The following is a 16,499-nucleotide window of genomic DNA, read 5'->3' on the forward strand; positions in this document are numbered from 1 at the left end:
CAATAATCAATCATAGAAAGTTAACAAATCGAATCACTTCGACTTAGTATAACCTAAACCAGTAAAACAACAAAAATGTGCTATAGTTTTAAGCTGTAATTAATAAGACTTCAGGTTAAGACGTTGGTTTTATTTTTATTAAACTCTTCAAAAAGACCTTAATCACATCAATAAACTCGACAATAATCGACCTATAAAAAGCGACAGAACTGAACACAACTCAATACTTATGCTATTAATACCAAACAACTAGCTGCCACAATCTGAGACCCTATTGTACTGACGTACTGTACGGGGCTAGCTGCTAATTGCATTCTTTACTTCCTGTGACAACAGATAAAAGGCAGGATCTGCGTCAAACTTATAGAACATACGATCTTAAAGTTACACCCAAATAAGGGCATTACTCCAAACCACACCACTAGGTTTTGGTCTTTATCAAACTACAAATATTACAAATATAACTGTGACACACACTTTCTATTCACACACTTTCTATTCATACCCTTTCTATTCATACCAATCAAACACCGAATAATAGTAATATTACAGTCTGATAGGAATAAAGTCCAACTCCTTTTAAAAAGTTGAATACAACGTATATCACTCTGTAAGGTACAAGTGAGCTGTGCTACGTTTATATGCTCACGACTAGCTGGTTGGCTACATCAATCCCCTCACCGACCAAACTATACTTACATCTGCTCATATTTACATCTCAGCTCCTGGATATGCAACTGGTTAAAATCCTACCGGACTACTATATTTACACGTCAACTTCAAGTCTACTGCCCTAGTCAGGTGACTTGATTCTGACTTGACTGCAAATTACATCATGTAACAATCTTAACACATTGCACAATGTACTATTGTATGTACTATGTAGCCCATAATATTTATAACTTTCGGCTGGATAACATGCCACAAAAAGAAATGCTGCCAGTCTGACCATCTTGTTCTGAGGATTTGCGGCTCCTTTATAATATTTGATGTTGTAACAAAATAACGTCTTGACAGGTTTAGCACAGGGCCAGCACGAGTATAATTAAACCAGCTGCTAGTCTGCATTGAGCCACAAATCTAATTGAAACACCAATTATAACAGTTTTTGGAATTGTTATCTTATATAGTGGGGTAGATTTAGTTGACATTTTTAGGTGGCTGTGGAAATCGTGGAAATGTATAACTGATTTTAAAAGCTGGAATATTAATTTTAAATCAACGGAACCAACGAAATGATTTAAATCACGGCAATAAGTGAAAAATACAGCCGGTATCTGCTCACAACGGTACACGCATGATTCTAAATCTGGCGTATTGAGTTACAATGTTGCACATTTTAATATGAGGAGGGGACGAGGCCTGTTGAGGGTAAGTTTAGCAGTTATCTTAATATAGGTGGACCAGGGGTGGTATCTCATTTACAGTAATTGTTACTCAGTTACTGTTACTGAGATAATATCCTTACCAACTGTCAGTAACACTGTTATGACTATGTGGCAGATGCTGGTTACTGGTAACGTTAAAATATTGCACACTGCGAGTTTTAATGACCTTAATCAGCTGATATCTTCAATTTAGATAAAATGTTTTTTTTACAAAGAAAAAACGTTGCCAACAATACAACACACCCGACGAGATTTAACAAAAAAACGTTAGCACTATAGACATGGACATCGAGATTTTTCTGCATAAACTAAACGCGTCATTTTCTACATGACATTTACAGAGCCATGGGCTGTTTAAATTTATTGGCACTCACAAGCATGTCGAATACTAAAAGTCAGTGTTAAAACTAGAGGACTAGATTAATTAGCTGTCAATGAAATGATAAATGTCAAAATTACATTAAATTTAACCGATGGTTATCGCTTCGAGGTGCAAATGTAAAACTGTGACTAACAGTAACCTAACAAAAATCGATGCAAAATCCAGGACAGATAATATTGATTCCAAGCCAAATTTAACACTTTCATTTAACAAATATATTGATTTAGTAAAGGCAAAGCCTATAACTAAACTAAAACAGTATTATAAGTGTTGAAGGGTAGATCTGCTAGAAAACTTTGTATTAAAAACGTCTGAAATTTTTAACTAACAAAAAGCGATGTGCCAGGAATATTCTATTTCCACAAAAGTGCAAGCGAACATTTAATCAACAATTGAGTTACATATGGCATATGCACACCTCGCCAACCAGACTTTCTCTGCGTGCTTCCGATTGGCTGCGGGATCATGACGTCACCCAAATACAGCGCTGTGATTGGTTTGTTGGTCGTAAGAAACGTTTTGATTGGTTGTTTTCCTGATGCTTCCTTGAAGGAGCGGTGGAGGGACAATGTGCGTTGAAATTGATGCGATCGTGGAAATACAGTATTGTTGAAATGGTTTTAAAATATGTGTAGCCTTTAATTGACAAATTGGAATTTAGGTGACTAATCCAATCGTCTCATACAGGATATTTCTTTAATCTTGCAACAATTGAACCAGACAATGACTTCACAATCGAATAAAGTAAACTGAAGGCTTCAGCAACCAGCTAAGTTTGCTATTTTGATTTAATTTTTAATGTGTATTTTAATGAGTGGGTACTTAACGATAAAGTTACTCAAAGTCAAATGTGAGAATCGGTCGATTTCCTCCGTCATACCAGCGTTAAAATTTAACTCATGCTGTCAGAGTTCACAACCTTCAGAGTTCACAACCTTCAGAGTTCACAACCTTCAGAGTTCACAACCTTCAGAGTTCACAACCTTCAGAGTTCACAACCTTCAGTGTTCACAACCTTCAGAGTTCACAACCTTCAAGACGCCAATGTCGGAAATAGCATCAGTGAGGGATATCAAGCACCGCACCAACTCGATAACGATTCGGGAACTTAAACCTTCAAGTTTAACGGTTTATTAAAAAATGTACAAGTTATGTTTAACGAGTTTATTTTTTGCTCCTAGATAAAGTTGAGAGTTTTGCCGGAAACGAACACACCAAGCAGCAATGTTAATGTTATGATTATGAAACTGAGCCATCGATCCGTAATCAACATTATACAAAGCCCTTATCAACTATTGGAAAGATAAGCCGGACTTTCAACCTCACGACAAGTTTTAGATTGGACCATAGCGGTTTATGGTTAGGCAACTAACAGGTTCTGAAGAATGTTTTTGTAGGTGTGATGTGCACAGTTCACGTGGTAAACTCGTTATATCAGCGAGAAAGATATCTGATATAGTGACACCCAACCCTGGGGACCATTATTCAGTTTATATGTAACAAAACCCAATCTAAGAGTTCAGCACATGATTAGCACAACTGAACATGATATCTGTATTTGGATGAAGTGAAACTATCGGACTGCGATGAATGGGAACTTGCCACCTCATGGCAACAATAAAATATTTTGACTCTGTTACATTGCTTCCTGTTCATTAGTTTTAATACTTTCAACACTACTATATAACAAATAATTTGAGGTATCGAATTATTACAAAACAGTTGTTTAGTTTTTTTAAGAACTGACAATTTGTCACTTGTCCCTTCGGTCCTTGATCTTTCTAGCAGGGTTTTTGACACGGAAAAGATGAAGTTGGACATGAAAAAGATGGAGGAACAATTGGAAAAGATAAACCGCAATACACTTTTGTTTAAAGGTAAGAAAGATGATAATGACAATAAGATTAAGGTAACTATTCAATCAGCGATATTTGATGACCTTACGTCTGCAAATAAAAAATGGAGATGTTTGTTGTTATCCAGGATTTGTACACTTTCTCCAAAAATGCTCTCCAACTAACACAAAAAGTTTTAGGAACAAAACAAGCCACAACTCCTATTAAACAGGAATCACCAGATTTCAAGGAAATTATAAAGACACAGCTCAAAGAGGTACTAGCAGAAGTACTGCCCACAATACTACCAGATTTATTGAATACAGTGGTAGCAACACTACCCAAAGAAAAGAAAGCAAAAGAAGAAACTATGCTTGCAGAAAAACACACACTCACAGTTGAGAAAAAGACCACAGACTCTGAAGACGCAGAACCTATCACAATTGATGATGAAAAGGAAATGAAAGGTTCCCTTAAAATAAACCCAGTGAAGAATTTTAGAGTGTCCGGAAATACTGCGACTTTCAAGTTCAGTACCAAGGATCAACTTAACAAAGCTGAGACGGTATTTAAAAGTCAAGATAAATACAAGGTATCGACAAAGTCCGAACCAGGGAAGAAATTGGACCCCAAACTGTCTATTCGAAATATTCCCTCTGACATCACAAACAAGGATACATTGCTAGAGAAACTGTTGGAAAAGAATGAAGTACTGAAGTCCTCTTCTGAAAAAGACGATGCGGTTAAAGTGGTTTTCTTCGATGATAAAGAGAAAACGGCTGTCATCCGTGTCACTGCAGCAGTACGTGAGTCAATCAGACAAAACAGAGACTATGTACACATTGACCTTAGGGAACACCATGTCACAGACCGAATTCATGTCATCCAATGTTATCATTGCCAGGAATTTGGTCACATGGCTAACTCCCTGTACTGTAAAGCCAAAGATAAAGACCCAACATGACAACAAAGACAAAGACAAAGACAAAGACAAAGACAAAGACAAAGACAAAGACAAAGACAAAGACAAAGACAAAGACAACGACAAAGACAAAGACAAAGACAAAGACAAAGACAAAGATCCTGTTCTTGATAAAGACTTCATCTTTGATAATTTCTCTGAGATAACAGCTGATGAACTCAAAGACCTGGTATCGAAGATGTCCAACAAGTTCTGCTGCTTGGATCCGATCCCAGCATTTCTCTTAAAAAACTGTGTCGCTGAAGTGACACCTATTTTACTCCACGTCTTGAACTCATCCTTAAAGACTGGAATCTTTCCCTCAGATATGAAGAAAGCAGTCATCAAGCCGACTTTGAAGAAGGAAAATGCTGATGTTGATATTCTCAGTAACTATCGACCAGTCTCTAACCTCTCTGCCTTCTCCAAGATCCTAGAGAGAACTGTACTTAACCAGCTCAACGTCCATCTCACGACACATAGCCTCTACTCGGACGTCCAATCTGGATACCGCCCTAACCACAGCTGTGAAACACTACTTGTAAGAATGTGTGATGATCTTAACAAAGAAATTGAAGCTGGGAATGTTGTTATTGTTGTACTTCTCGACTTAAGTGCAGCGTTTGATACCATTGACCACACAGTCTTATTGGAAAAGCTTATGAAAGACTATGGAATTACTGGAAGTGCACTGCAATGGATAAAGTCCTACCTTGAGAAGAGACACTTCTGTGTGAAGATTGACGATACTCTTTCTACTTTCTTGGAGCTTTTGTTTGGAGTTCCCCAGGGATCACTCTTGGGGCCTATTCTTTTCATCCTCTATATCAAAGCTCTCCAAAAAATTGCTGCCAAATATGGTCTTGATATACAGCTATATGCAGATGATTCCCAACTGTACATCTCGTTTCAACCAAACCGTTTGGTACAGTTCACTGATGTCCAAGACAGGACATACAAATGTCTTGCAGAGATCAAAACATGGATGGTGAACAATTACATGAAACTGAATGAAACAAAGACAGAACTACTGGTGTTAGGAAAGAGCCATGTTCTAAAAAAGTGTGAACTCAGTGTCAGACTACAATTCGGAAACACTGAAATTCTACCTACGGAGTGCAAAGGAGACAGCTGGAAGAGTCTAGGTGTCAAATTTGATGAAACTTTAAACATGGAAAGACAAATAAATAATGTGAAAAGGAAATGTAGCTGGACAATGATGAACTTAAGAACAATTGGTCGTTACCTGGATGAAGGCATTAAATTGATGTTGGTGAAACAACTGGTTATATCTAAATTAGATTACTGTAATTCTCTGTACATGAATCTACCCAAGACCAGATTAAACAAACTTAGATCCACCCTTAATGGGGCAGTTCGTTTCATCTATAACATAGAAGACAGAACCACGGACTTGGTTCCCTTCTATAAGAAGGCCCACATACTCCCTATAGACCAACGAATCTTCTTTAAGGTTTGTCTTTTAACCCACAAATCAGTTCACGGTACTGCACCTGATTACCTAAAAGCATTACTAGATGTGGCTGTAGTGGATACAGAACTTTCAAACACCATGACCAGGTCGAAAAGATCTGGTGACCATCTCATGTTAAAGGTACCAAAGAATAAAAGGTCAAAAGTTGATGACAGACGTTTCTCAAGCCATGCACCGATTGCATGGAACTCTCTTCCAATGATGTTGAGATGTATTACTGATACCAACTGCTTCAAGCGAATGTTAAAGAACCATTTATATAATCAGTTTTGATGTTTTTTCTTCCCATTTGTCTTCACTTTGCAAGACACATTGGCTTTTATTTTTTACTGCACTCCATTTTATGTCTTGATCTCTACTCTCTTTTTTGTTGATCATGTCACTGTATTATCATTTATAATACCTACACGTATTGTATGGTTTCTCCTTCTTTTTAGTTTAGTGTGGTGTTTACAATAAAAGATGTTTTAATTTTCTCTTAAGCCTTTTTGAGTTATACTTTTGTTCATTTTACACATTTGCTCACATTACTCACAGTCAGCCGCTCTGACATGGTTAACCTCTTCCTTGTGTTGTTGGTTAATCATATGAGCGGGATATAAATACCTCATTTCATTTCATTTCATTTTCATGTAAATCTCCGTAACAAAATGAACTGGGATCTGGCAATACTACACCAGACACCTCAGATCAATGAAAAAGAGATTAATAAAGTAATATAACTATACTTATGCGAATGTTTACCTGGGTATACCCCAGGGTATACATAGTAAGCCTAGTAAGCAAATGTCTAATAGATTAGAAAACAGAAAATTATCTACTTCTAGAAAGCTTAATAATATAATAGTAAACTATGAAAGAGAATATATCGCTTATAAAACTTTTGCGAAAACTTTATAGTTTTTTGCACTTAAGTGCACGCGCAAGACACACGTGCAATGTTTGAGCCATGCTTACTAATATCAAGAACAAGTATAACAATTCAGGTGCATATCATACAAAGAAGATTGTCTGGAGAAACGTATTTTTAGATTAAAATACCTGATACAGTTCTCGCAACAAATACTTTTATTACTATTACAGCAGCGGGTAGACTAGTGACATGGTTCCGATACGGTACATACTTAGCTGAAATTAAATTTAACGGTGTAAACAACAATGACTGTTGTGACAAATGGGGCTCACATACTTTAGAAGATTAAATTTAGTGAATAATGATAAGTGTTATAGTAGTTGTAGTTGGGTATAAAGTTTCTGTAGTTGAAATTTTCTAGGAGTGACTTATACGTGTGACAAAATTTTGAAGCTAAGTGTGGAGCTTCGGACAGCGTCTAGAAGCGAGAATATGAGATTTAATTTCTGTTATTTGAAGAATAAATCAATTTGAATGACTGCAAACGCCAACTTAATTCTAAACTACATTAACATAAGTCTATTGTATTTATAGTAACAATGGAGCATTTTTAATCGCATGGTCCAGCTTTAGGTTTAACGCTTTCATGTGGCGAGAGTTTTAGCACTAACATTTCTCTCTGCCCATATCTCTACTTGTTATTTTGTTAAACATCAAAAGCATTCAGCAGATATCTCATTTTGGAGATATCTGCCTTTTCAGTTGATGGGCGTATTTTTCCTACGATCGCGGCACTTGTACTACTTTTCCACGAAAATTGCATTAAGTTCTACAATAGATATCTGCACAATAAGCCATTGATACTTAAATTTAATAATCAAATTATTTTAAATCGATTTCGGCCCACCCAGTCCCCTCTATTTCTGTTTCAATAAAGTTTTGTAAGATTTAGCAACTTTAGGTTCTTAAATTAAAAATTTTCAATGCTGGTTTTTTACAGAACTCTACCAGATAAAATAATGCACAAAATCGCAGCAAAAGGTGCCATATTTAAGTTCCATATTAACATCCAATTCACAAAATTTAGTGATTGACAAAATTATAAGTAACTGATAAAATTAGTTTAAAATCTTTTAAAGTTTATTATAAATGATTTGAATAAAAGAAACCTACCATTACGTGATATTAATGATCTTTATGATCTTAGGGCTACTGCCTTTAACAGAGTTTTGTGGAGAAATTTATTTACCTCATAATTAACCTTTATTTTTCAGAGAACTGTTATGTTTTTTTGGGCACTTATCAGTCCCTTATATACCTATATATTAAGATGTTTCTTTACTATTTTGAGATTGTTTTAAAAGTTAGATAATTATAATTGACCTAATCTGAAAGAGCAGCACAGCTTTCTTCTGCACGACTACTAAGTTGCATCCTTACCTGCTCGTCTCCTAAATTCAACTGTAAATTTTTGTTGTATAAACGACCGTCTGAAAATGTTGATTATATATTAAGTTGAAAATAAATGTCAGTTTATTTGAGTTAGGCTTTTGTGAGCTTTATTGCAGACGGGTGACATTCGTGGTAGGTCATTATCAGTCATTATTCAGTCATTATCAGTCATTATCAAATCATTATTAAGTCATTTTTGTCCCATTTTCAGATATTGAAGATGATATTTCTTGCACGGATTTTCAGTAGGAAATTTTCGAATATAAACTTTCCTGTGCCAAACGTCACAGTTTGAACGGAATTACTCTTCAGTTAACAATTATTTACTTCATTATGGATGGCATGAGACACGATTTTTTTATTTATTGAAATCTTTCAAATCATTCAATTACATACAAGTTTACACAATGAATTAGTTAAATATAATATTGTCCTCTAAGCATGGATTGTCAAAGTTGAAATTGTCTCGGACAAAATGTATGTAACCAAAGGACCTGAGGGTCACCAAAACACAGATATTGAGTGCAAATGCAGCTCCTGCACAAGCATGATACTCGACATTATATTCCAGGAGATAGCATTAAAAAACGGGAAAATCACGTTGTCTTTTTTGTCCCATTTTCAAATATGGGACCCTGCCCGGATTTTGATGAGATGCAGTTCAAAGTAGATGGGTACAATGCTGCCAACAAACAAGCATGGAAAGCTGTTTTTAAGTACTCAGCACGGGATAACGAAGTTCCTATGGAGCTACTGAAGAAACCAGTAACAGCTCCTTGTACTTCTTTTGAAGACCCAGCCATCAAGTCTGCAAAAGACAACATTGTCAATTTTGTAGACAACTTCAAGCCAAGAAAACTTGAATCTAATATGAACCGCTATGAGAGTGAAGGGTATATGTGGTTGAAGAAGGCTGTCAAGGATGGCTTAATAGCCATAACATCGGCTGATAAGGGCGGTGCGATAATCATTGTCACCCCTCAGATAATCAAGGATATCACTTCTGCCAAAGTTGAGGACCCTTTGAGATACAGACCTTTGCAAACTGATCCTACTGGATCTTTGAGAGGGAGGTTGTTAGAGCTGTGGTCATCTGGTTTGGAGCGGAAGTATGTAAGTGGTGAACAGTCTAAGTGTGTGGTTGGTTTGATTCAGAAGTCTGATCAGGACACTCTTTCACAGAGCACTTCAGATCTAGTCAAGCCCGATATTCCGTATGGTTACCCATTACTGAAAATTCACAAGCTGACTGAGACTGAAATTAGAGAGAAAAAGATTCCACCCAGTCGATTCGTGACTGATCTCTCTAGAGGAGTAACTGCAAGATCAGATAAGTTTGTTGTTTGGAAGCATGGTTGGGACCTCTTGCCAGGGATTACTGTATAGAAGTAGTATATGATGCATTTTTCAATAGCCATTTTGGGAAAAAGTGGGGCACACATAATGAAAGTAAGCATATTACGTAATGTTACCGGCGGCGTCCTTGTAACTAGTGTGATATCATGTTCCATGTAGAAACTATACTGGATGTAACTTGATTATTACGTCATGTTCATTGCTCACGGTACAAATTTGTGATCTTATCGTGTAACGATCTTACCAGATTAGAGTGGGTCAAAGTGAAGTTATAATGTGTCACAAGCACACAATCCGTTATCCTATAGATCACTCGAGTGACTCATATTAATATTTTTAACCCTTATAATTGGTCTAATATTACGTTCCTCGTGGAAGCTGCATTGGATCAATGTGACTCAAAAATTTGTTAACATCACAATTTGTATAGATCACCCCGGTGTTATTAGATCATAATGTTTTCAAGTGATCACCTGAACAATTATCGTACCCCACATGATCAGGGTACCTCTAAAATATCAGACATTATATGTTGCTACGTAGGTCCACGTGAAAATGTTGCCCCTCATTCCACTGGTCCCACCCACATCAATTAGAGCAGCCAGGTGTTAGATCATACTGTTTCTAAGAAACTTGACAGCGTTTCTGCCAGCCAACCGAGGTTATATACAAGTTACCGCTACAGCCGCATTCATTTCTCATTTGTTCGTTTTATCATTTGTTGACTATTGACACTGATTAGAATATATTCCTGCGTTCCTTTGCTTTTCTTTGTGTATAGAAATGTGGAACAAACTCATTTGCTGGTTATTCGGCAAATGGTTAATCATTTTTATGCTTTCTGTCCTCATACATCCTGAAGTTCTTGATGAAGTGGCTGGGCCGTCTGATATTGACACCGATATCCCGAGAAAAAGGAGGAAATTGGTGGCATCTTGTAGGAACTGTGGATTTCTGGCTGACCACGAGGTACATTTTACAATTTTTTGAAAGAGTGTAAACACGACTCTTACAATAATAAAGAAAACTAAATTTTATTTGCGCCAGGTTTTAATAGATACGATCACATTCAAATACATCTGATTACGTTTTAAAATATTATCAACTTATAACTTTATGAAACTCATGGTTAAATACTGACAAAATATCAGGATGAACTTGAAAGTCACCAGTGTACGGAAGAATTGAGAGAATCTCAAGATCCCTCAACTACGGAATCTCAAGAACCCTCCTCTGAAGGAAAAGATCAACAGAACGCTGAGGATGAAACGTTAAAACCTAAGGTATTTTTATTCAAAACGATTTTATCACCCTACGCGCGTGGGGTGGACTCCTGGGGTGGACTTTTATTCAGCGCGTATTTTGTAGCCTGTTCAACTTGACGTTTTGAATCGTTACTATCTCAATGTCACAGATACACAGAATGTGAGGTGATCATCTTAAAGAGAAACGTCTCAGCTTTCACCTGGTGTAAAGTTTATCTTTGTTCTCAAAATATAGCTCGCTCAGTGTGCAACAGAAGTTGACATTACAATAACCACGTCCGCGACCGGTCGTCAGATACCGGAGTCTTGCACAAAATTGGGTCCCTAAATTAAAATTTTATGACACAGTTACGATGAACTAGTGTCTAGGGAAACATTTGGTGAAAATTTGAAGGGTCTACTGTTAATATTGCAAAAGTTATTGAAAACAAACTAGCTTAATCAGAAGTTTTTGGGAAAATTTCAAATTTTGTACGTAGTGGGGTCTACTGGGGTGGACTCTGATCGTGACGCGCATCTGATGGCGTGGCTTTTTCAACAGCAGTCAGTACGGCCAATATCAGAGCACAAATTATTGTGAGTAAGACCTTAATGGTCAGCTATGAACCCCTCACTAGAATAGTAACCGTATCTAAAAACAAGGAAATGTTATTCCGTCAAAGCTCAAATTTTTTACTCTTCTCAGTGCAGTTACTATGAATGTACTAGCTAAGTATCGTTGATCGTAGCTGCATTACACAGTAGAAGGTAACCAAGGAAGACTGCTGATTAACGAAGCAATTTCAACGAGAACAGTTCCAAAATACATAATCATGGCGACGATAGTTCAACTTGAACCTTTATAGTTTTTACAGTCTAAGATCACAATAAAATCACGTGAACTGCGAATCACAAAATTAAATCACTCAAATCTGATACAGTCCCGTTACAGTACGCTTTCGTGACAACCTCAACGCTTAAAAAACTAAATATTCTGCAGTCTTGTGACCACCGATGGCCCTAACTCTCCCTTGTCCGCGAGGAGCATCGTTGCGACCATGGGTTTCAGTTCTTTGTTCTTCCCACTCGGCTTCGATAGATCGAATTGGCTGGAAGTCAATCTATCAGAAAGACCTTTGTCGATCTCAGGGGCGTGGTAAATTGTGGATGTCGGAGTATAAAGCTTCCTGAAAAGATTGAGACATTCACTCGGTCTGTTGTAAATATCAAATAGTCCTTGTAGGCCGAGATTTAATTTATGTTGGGTTTGATAACTAGAGAAGGCGATTTGATATTCATTGATAGTATAAGAGTATAAGCATATAAGCATAAGTGATAAGTTTATATACCCTTTTTATGGTACCTCGATATCAGTATTGAGTAATCATCACTCAAAATCTACTTATTAAATTTATTAACTAAACAAGTTAATGTATTACCGTCCTAGAGAGGTTTTCCTGAGAATTTGAAGTCTCTGTAGGTTGCTGACATGTCTACTAAGCTCTTCGATTGAGGAGTTTTGGACCCCTCGGCGGTCCAAATGATTTATAATGCTGTGGGCATTTTCAACATCTATCGAGCTAAACGCCCTCGCAGCATAACCTGTAGAGAATGAACATGTCATCAATGCAAAGTTCAATGATAAAAATCAGAGTGGCCGATTTCAACGGGCAGAATTCGAATATCATGGCCTTGGGGAATGGACTATTTTTTGTCGATTTTACTAACCAAACTGGCAAACGATTGTTGATTTTCGTCACTAGTCTAAAATGAAAGCAAACGTTCGGCCGAACATTTACATGATTAAAAACTTACCGGTTTCTTTCGTTATTATGTACAGACATAGCCGGGCTTGGGTTCCGCATACGATGTCTTCTATCAGATTAAAGTTGAACCCACACTTTGTACTGCTCGTGGGAGGAGAAAAGCAAACTGATACCTTTTCCATGAGCATCTCGTGTAGTACCATCATCATTTCGATTCTGATATCAGCTGCAAAATTCGTCTATTACTAAATGCTAGCTTTTCGAATTTCGTATCTTGGAAATAACAACTTCTATGAAAGAACACACACACACACACACACACACACACACACACACACACACACACACACACACACACACACACACACACACACACACACACACACACACACACACACACACACACACACACACACACACACACACACACACACACACACACACACACACACACACACACACACACACACACACACACACACACACACACACACACACACACACACACAGACGCACAGAGACACACTCACACACACACACACACAGACGCACAGAGACACACACTCACTCACACACACACACAGACAGACAGACACACAGACAGACAGACAGACAGACAGACAGATACACACACCCACAAACACATACAGACATAGACACACAGACACAGCATAAACACAGACACACACAGACACAGACGGACACACAGACAGACACAGATACACACAGACATACACACACACCCACAAACACACCCACAAACACACACAGACACATACACACACAGACACATACACACACAGACACATACACACACAGACACACACACATAAACACACATAGTTCACTTCAGTACACTACATTACAGACACACGCAGTACAATCAGAGACACACACTCGATACAAAGACAGACACAGGCACAAACACACAGAGTACACTTCAGTACAATCACAGACGCAGGCACAAAGACATATACAAGAAGAGCAGATTGAAGTACCTTCATTTGCAGATGTTGACGCATTGATCTGTGGGATATGTTCTTCAGTCTGTAACTGATCATCTGCTAGAACTGTCTCATCTGGATCAACCGGAGGAGTATCTTCCGGCAGGAGTCTGAGTGGGTCTATCGGGACAGCCATGGATCGCTCTCCGTACCTTGCTGAAATAAAGACAAAGGTCAACGACGGATGTCGCATGTCAGTCCTGTAACTAAATGTAATGCAAAGTAGTGAATAAATAATTTTTACATCTGAACGATTGTTCATTGATTCTTTGAATCTGTTCATTGATTCAAAGAATCAATGAACAAAAGTTCAGGATTTTACCTTCTGTTAAGCTGTTAGCACTGACTCTAGCCCCCTCTCCCTACAAAACGACCATATCTCGGGCTGGAGCTTTCAACCGTCTTGCCTCAGCAGCCATCTAGCACAGTCGACCTGTCCTGTTAATTATGTGATCATCAAGTTACCAAATTTAATCCTTCAATATTCAAATAATTGATTATCAGACAAAACAGAGTTTAGAGCTCGACGTATGCTTCAGGGTTTCACACTGTGCTGTAATCAAACGCATGACTAAAACCTCTTGCTACTATTACCAATGTTAGATAAACCCATATTGTTAAGGCGGTCAAATGATTTACCTGAGTTGATCGCGTCCATGAAAGGGTTCAACTGCGCTCTGTCCAGCTTGTTAATGTCCGCTCCAGCAGCCAGCAGTGCCTCCGCCTCCGTCACTCTCCCTGCTTTGCATGGCCAGTGAAGCGTAGAGCTCCCCTCTAAGCTCTGTGACGATCCGACGAAGGATCCAGATTCCCTTCTTTTCTCTTGAGATTGCTTCAATTCTTCCTGGAGTATGCGGATTACCATTTTTATACTTCCATACAGGGCGCGTGAACAATCAGCAATGAATTATCAATTAATCAATCTAGTTTTTGAGTAAAAAGTCCACAGATTGTGATACATTGGATTTGATATTGGAAAAGACATGGCTTACCAAGTACCTTTTCATGTGCTTTTTGGAGGACAGGGATGACTTATTCCTGCGTGCCATTTCACCATAACTATCTGCTGTAACAGCAAAAATTAGAATTATGTCGGACATAATTCTAAAAAATTGGAACATTGATTGCGTTGTCTTCACTTTCAGTGACTAAGTTTCACGATAGAAAAATTGACCTTATGTATTTAAAAAAAAGGATGCACAGTTCAAGCAATAAATCGATCGGCTGCTCATATGATATTTGCATTTAAAGGAGGGCCCAGTGCAGTGACCAGTAAGTCTGTTAAGGCAACATTTAGATCTGAGATAAGCTTAGTCTTGACAAAGATAAGTGAGTTTCGAGAAAGTGCACACGGATAAAGTTATCAAGTGACAATGATAAGACTAAGTTAGGGTCAAGTCAACAGAATGGCAGCTGTAACAGAAACAGTTCATTGGATAGGGGAGTAGGGGATTATGACGGAGTGAAATTTATTTAGCAGGGCAAACAAAAAACAACTGACAGCACTGAGCAAGTGAACTGGAAAATTGAGGAACGAAAATAACAGTGGTTGTCAGCCCTTTCCGTAGCAATCAGGATTTCCCAGGAGATCGATCAGGCAATCAGGATTTCCCACGAGAATGCTCGAGTCAACGCGCGCACTTGTGTCACGTGACGGCCACGTGACGCTCTAATCGTTGTCACGTGGTACAGAAGGGAAGTTCCTAGAGCGTAGATCTCGACAAGAGGGAGTTTCTCACGGTTTATCTTCAATAACTATCGCTATTTTTATAGTAGAGAGTTGAAACTTTCACCAAATGTTTCCCTAGACACTAGTTCATCGTAACTGTGTCATAAAATTTTAATTTAGGGACCCAATTTTGTGCAAGACTCCGGTATCTGACGACCGGTCACGGACGTGGTTATTGTAATGTCAACTTCTGTTGCACACTGAGCGAGCTATATTTTGAGAACAAAGATAAACTTTACACCAGGTGAAAGCTGAGACGCTTCTCTTTAAGATGATCACCTCACATTCTATGTATCTGTGACATTGAGATAGTAACGATTCAAAACGTCAAGTTGAACAGGCTACAAAATACGCGCTGAATAAAAGTCCACCCCAGGAGTCCACCCCACGCGCGTAGGGTGTTTATTATACAAATTCTTAAAGATTTCCTCTGATAAACAAAACGTGGTGTTTATGAAATATCCCGTTCTGTTATGAGATTTGTGTTTCATATTACCAGTCGGTCCTTTCAGAATCGTCATATCAAGATTAAATGCAACGACTGTGGTTCAGTTATGCGTGTTGATCACTTGAAACGGCATGCCGCCAAATGTAAAATTCGGTGTAAAGATTGTGGAAAGCGAGTGCCTCAGGGTGAATTTAAGGACCATAAGGAGCTTCATGAATGGAACCTTAGAAACAGTTTCCCGGAGTCATCCGCCTCATCTTCACAAAATGCAGATGACGAAGATTTAGAACAGGGTGAATTTAACGACATGAGGAGTACGATCGATTCATTAAGACAGCGACCAAATTTGGTCGCATAATGGACACATACAATTTTAAAATGAATCAATTTTCACCAAATGAACTCATTTATCGGTTCAAGTCGATTTTCAAAGCACAGAAAAACTCTTTCAAAATCAAAATCTCACTTGGGGTTATCCTGTTTAACAAAACCACAGAGGAGTATGCTTTTTACAAAAGCTCTCAAAATAACCAACTACTTCTTGATCAACCAGTCCTCATTAGAAATTACAGTGACAAGGCTGGCT

General features: G+C 38.0%; 1 protein-coding gene and 1 long non-coding RNA gene across 2 annotated transcripts in view; one reads left to right on the forward strand and one right to left on the reverse strand.

Moving 5' to 3' along the window:
* Positions 1–3,433: 3,433 nt before the first annotated feature.
* The window catches only part of LOC134824693 (uncharacterized), a 65,678-nt gene continuing 52,612 nt past the window's right edge, over positions 3,434–16,499 (forward strand). Inside the window, exon 1 of the long non-coding RNA XR_010161457.1 lies at positions 3,434–3,470. This is a non-coding gene — a long non-coding RNA (uncharacterized LOC134824693). The remainder of the gene's footprint in view (positions 3,471–16,499) is intronic.
* On the reverse strand, positions 11,759–14,582 carry LOC134825147 (uncharacterized). Its single transcript, XM_063837290.1, has 6 exons — positions 14,376–14,582; positions 14,059–14,174; positions 13,731–13,892; positions 12,782–12,958; positions 12,406–12,568; positions 11,759–12,153 (listed from the first exon to the last, which is right to left on the reverse strand). The coding sequence occupies exons 3-6, from the start codon at positions 13,870–13,872 to the stop codon at positions 11,952–11,954; spliced, it is 684 nt and encodes a 227-aa protein (XP_063693360.1). The 5' UTR covers positions 13,873–13,892; positions 14,059–14,174; positions 14,376–14,582; the 3' UTR covers positions 11,759–11,951.

This window comes from Bolinopsis microptera, chromosome 13 (genome assembly GCF_026151205.1).
Source record: "Bolinopsis microptera isolate Bmic1 chromosome 13, MBARI_Bmic_1.0, whole genome shotgun sequence".
Taxonomy (NCBI): Eukaryota; Metazoa; Ctenophora; class Tentaculata; order Lobata; family Bolinopsidae; genus Bolinopsis; species Bolinopsis microptera.